Source organism: Mustela erminea, chromosome 11 (genome assembly GCF_009829155.1).
Source record: "Mustela erminea isolate mMusErm1 chromosome 11, mMusErm1.Pri, whole genome shotgun sequence".
NCBI classification, from domain to species: domain Eukaryota; kingdom Metazoa; phylum Chordata; class Mammalia; order Carnivora; family Mustelidae; genus Mustela; species Mustela erminea.
The window spans coordinates 106,162,146-106,166,872 of record NC_045624.1 but is presented as its reverse complement, the minus strand read 5'-3'; the positions used below and the strand labels follow the sequence as shown (position 1 = coordinate 106,166,872).

Here is a 4,727-nt window from a genome sequence, read left to right as displayed (position 1 = left end):
ATGGGGGCAAAATTACTGGGAAGGGACTTGGGCTAGACATGGTGGCCTATTCCTTGCTCAGCGGGGAGCCTGCGTCTTCCTCTGCCTGCTGCGCTCACCGCTTGTGCTCTCTCTCTGACTGACAAGCGGATGAATGAAATCTTAAATTAAAAAAAAAAATGAAAAAAAGAAAAAGAAATGGTTGCCCATGGGCACAAAGTAGAAACAGTCAAAAGACATCAGGAGAATAAATTTATTAGATTTGGGGATTAAGTGTGGTTGGTGAGCGAGGGGAAATAGTATTTGAATGTGTGGCTTTTAGAATTTTTTTTTTTTTATTTCTTTAAGCTCTAAAAGAGCTGTGTGGTGCTATGATTTATACATCATTTGCAGCTTTCTCTTTGGATATGAGAAAAGATGCAATGGCAGGCTTTCTTCCTAACACAGGAGATGATTCATCATTGTATCCCAGAAGCCACCAGGCTTAGAACACTGCCAGATTTAAATCTTATTTTTTTTTAAGATTTTATTTATTTATTTGACAGAGATCACAAGTAGGCAGACAGGCAGGCAGAGAGAGAGAGGAGGAAGCAGGCTCCCTGCCAAGCAGAGAGCCTGATGTGGGGCTCGATCTCAGGACCCTGAGATCATGACCTAAGCCGAAGGCAGAGGCTTAACCCACTGAGCCACCCAGGCGCCCCTGAATCTTATTTTTGACAGCAAATCCCGCTTTTCTGAACAGTAATGGACATATTAGTAATTTAAAAAAATTTGTCCCTCATAAGTGAGAATACTAAATAAATATGTAATTGAGGTTACTCTGCCTGTTAAGGATGTTTATTCTTAAGCCCTTCAATTAGGCAAATGAATATTTCTTTTTCCTTCAAACCATGACTTTTTCTTCTTCTTTCCCTTCTCTGTTAAGTCCTGTTTCTTTCATTTCATGGTTATATTCTATATGTTTGACCAAAACAAACATTCAAAACAGGTAAATAATATTCTAGACAATGATAGAAAAAAAATACTCCTAAAACTGAAATTAATAGAATGCTTCTAGATCCATAAAAACACAACACACTGTTTTCTTTTTTGGATCTAATAATATTATTGTGTCTTGATGTTGACTGTTCTGTCAATTTTTCCTGAGGCATGGTGGCTCTTTCAAACTTAAGGGTCAATTCTTCTTTAATTTCTAAAAATGTCATTAAATTATGCTTTGTTTTTTCCCAATATTTTGGTTCTCTTATTCTGGTACTCAGTTTGAATATTTTTTGTCTGGATTCCTCCAATAGCTCTCCAACCTTATAAAAAATACAGCTTTTTGTTTTGTTGCCTTTAATTTTGCTTGGCTTTCGGTGCATTCTATTTTTAGCATATCTGTTTTCACAGGTGTGGCTTCAGTTTTGTTTTTATTTTTGTTTTTCTACTTTTCTCTTGAGCTCTGCCAACTCATGTTTTATCTCTGTGGTCTTATCATGTCTTCCCAGAGTTACTAAGTCCCTGTTTTGTATTCTTGTTTTATATAGGTTATTGTTCCATTAGGTTTAAAAATTGATAACAACATATTTTGACATGTTCTTTAAACTCTTTCATGACAGAAGTTTTCTGGTATATGTTCCTTGCCTTTTTTTTTTTTTCCTGGTATCCCATCCTTTTTATAGTTTTATTTTTATATAGATAAAGTTTTGGTTCCTTTTTTTGTTATTACTGTAGGAACTCAGAACTTTCTAGAACTCAGGATTAGAGTGAAATTGAAGCTATACGTGTATATTGGGAGCAGTGATGGTGATGGCAGTGGTTGACAATGCTGTGTCTGTGCCAGCAAAAATTTATTTAGTGACAAGATTCTGCATATGGGGGTGCTCTTTTGGACCTTACTTCTCCCCGTCAACTGAGAACTGAAATAGGCACTGCAGGGTTGCTCATAAGCTGACAATGTGAAATTTTTCCTTACTCTGTCTTACCAGTAGAATGCTTTTTGAAAATATGACTTGTCCGTGTGATTTTTTTTTTCTTTTCCTTTTGGAATCAAACAAGATTGAGAAGAGCTTCATTTCTCTGTCAGCTCCTGTTTCCCAGTTCCATTGTTAAAAAGTAATGATTGTTGGTTTTGACCTTAGAATGTACCCTTCATCTTGGAGAAGGGTGCTTGACAGCATTTTCTGAGCTCTGCAGATGTGGCTGTCCTCTCAAAGTCCTTCCTTACCCCACTATACTTTCACTGCTTTATGGATAAAGGATTTAGTCTTGTTATCTGGTTGAAGGTGAAGTTTGTGACTTCTATTCCTCACTATCCTTACTTCTTTTCATGCCTTTAAATAGCTAATTGGGGAAGCGTCATGTTTACACCTCCATTTTAAAACCAAAAATATAATTATTTTTTTTAATTTTGAAAAAAATGGTAGGTTGTGATTTTAGTCTATTCAAGCTGAAGTTATCAGTCTCAGACTATCATTTGCATAATTGTTTTAGAGTGTTTTTAACACAAAGAAATTCAAGTTTTGTGTAAATTGATATTGTGATTTTTTTTTTCAGTGACACTTTTCCTTGCTTTAATATTTTTTGTCTTTTTCTGCTTTTGAAATGAGCTCTCAATTACAAAATATCAAACTACACTCAAAAATGCCAGCCACTGGCACACTATGGAGAAGCTCACAAGTAAGGACAGATCGCAGCAGCAGGTGGCAGGAGGTGGGACGTGATCGAAGCAGTGGTTACAAATGTTCACAGGAAGCTAAAACTATCCAACAGGTTGTGCCCTAATGTTAGCACAGGTTACACTAGTCACTACCTTGGTGGGCGGCCTCAGTGTGTTTGGGTTCAGATTCTACACGGCAATACGACTTCTTCCAGTTAAGAGTTCTTGGCTTTGCACCAATCACAGCGTGGCCGGAGGGCCCCGGACCAGTCTATTAGTTTTTCAAAATGCTGTCGTAGACCTGATAGATGTACTGGGAGACTTCAGGAGCTCTGCACTTCAGTGACAGCGTATAATTTGGGTTTCCTGGCTGGATACGTAGCTTAGCCAAAATCCAAATACCATTAGTGAGCTTCAGGGATTGGTACAGCATGTCCTGCCCTTCCACATTCCTCTTGGCAATAGTATAAACATTGTTGTTTTGCAATTTGCTGGAAACAATGTCAGCATTTAAATGACATTCCTTAATCTGAAACTGAAGTTCATTTTCATTGGGAATATCCTTCCATGTGGCAAGGAAGACCTGGCGCTCCATTTTGCCATCTTCTACAAAAAGCACATTGAGTGGGATGAGGCAGCTGAAGTAAAAGACATCAATATTGTTTTTCACAGCCACCTGTAGGTTATTCAGAGGTTCCATCTTCATGACTGGGCCCAAGGTGTTGAGAGGCAGGGAGACGTCAATGCTCTGGTTCGGCATCAGTGGTGTATGGATGGCCAGAGGAGTGCTAGGGATGACACCAAAGCTATTCTTGTTAAACTGGATTGCAAAGTCTGTCACGTGTTGCAAAGCTTTGTTGGTGAAGTTCATTTCCATATAGATGTGCCCTTGGCAGTGAGTAAATGTTCCGGAAATCTCCAAGCCTTTAGCTTTTACTGAAGGCAGCCAGACAGCCTTAGGAGCCACATATCCATCAGGTGCCATGCCTATTCCCGTGGAGAGTTCAAACAGGTCATTCAGACCACTGCTGACGACAGCAGGAGTAGGTGAAGGAGCAAAGGTTGCAGGCACTGATGAGGGGATGAAGGACTGTCCCACCAGACTATCTAGTCCTCCTCCCAAGAGATCCACTGCTCCCATCTGCATGGAGGACACCTGTGGCACATTGACTGGGGGACCAAGGTCAAGGTTTAAAAGGTCTCCTAGAAGGTCACCTTGAGAGGGGATGACCTGAGGCTGTTCCAGGTTCATGGCAGTGGTGGTGCCAACAGGGCTGTCACCTGCATCAGTGCTCCCGTGATGTATTGGCAAGTGTTTGCGATGGATTCCATGACTTCCTTCCACAAAAGCATTGGGAGGCTTATGGTACACGGAAGCCAAAGATCCAATGTGGCAGATCAGCTCATCCAGCAGAGTTGGCTCGATAAGATCCGTCTCCTCAGAGATCAGTGGCTTCTCAGACAAGACTACTCCTTTGGCTGTGACAGGGTCCGTTGAGAGAAGGCGCCAATAAATATAGCCCTGGTCTCGAAGGTCAGGATTATCAGAATCCTGTGTTGCCAAACTCAAGACTTGCTGTACCAGCTCCTGTGTTTCTGATGGTTTCTTGAGAAACAGCTTCACGATGGCAGTAGGCAGAGTGAGCTGCACCTGGGTGCTCTCGTCATGAAAACCCTCCAGGAAGGTCTCTAGTAACTCATCTGCATTGTCAATTCTCTCAGCATATTCTCCCACAATCCAAATCATAGCTGCTCGGGTGTCTGGTTCATCCAGCGAGTCTAAATTCTCACACAGAGTGGCAATGATACTTTCATACTTGTTGGGGTATTTGCGAAAGATGTCCCTGATGATGACAATTGCCTCTTGGACCACATAATTTACTTTGGTCTGGATGAGATCAAGCAATGTGCTCACACAACGTTCTGCAGATTGCTCCACTTTGATGGCGCATCCACCCGGATGCACCCCATGGTCCTGACTGCTAAGGCCCAAATTAGAGGATTGGGATCTTCACAGTCCTTCACAAAGCTGTTGACAGCCATGATGGCCATGTCTGGCTGACTCTTGGCGTAGTTCATCAAATAGAGATAAACAAGTTTCTTTAATTCC

At 41.1% G+C, this 4,727-nt stretch overlaps 1 protein-coding gene across 1 annotated transcript; it reads right to left on the bottom strand.

Annotated features, from left to right (window-relative positions):
- Window positions 1–2,501: 2,501 nt before the first annotated feature.
- On the bottom strand, window positions 2,502–4,479 carry LOC116569583 (AP-2 complex subunit beta-like). Its single transcript, XM_032305907.1, has one exon. It carries the CDS (start codon window positions 4,362–4,364, stop codon window positions 2,892–2,894), a length of 1,473 nt encoding a protein of 490 aa, XP_032161798.1. The 5' UTR covers window positions 4,365–4,479; the 3' UTR covers window positions 2,502–2,891.
- Between the last annotated feature and the right edge of the window lie 248 nt (window positions 4,480–4,727).

Coding starts and splice junctions, on each gene's coding strand:
- LOC116569583 (XM_032305907.1), bottom strand. CDS start 4,364: ATGATTTGGATTGTGGGAGAATATGCTGAGAGAATTGACAATGCAGAT.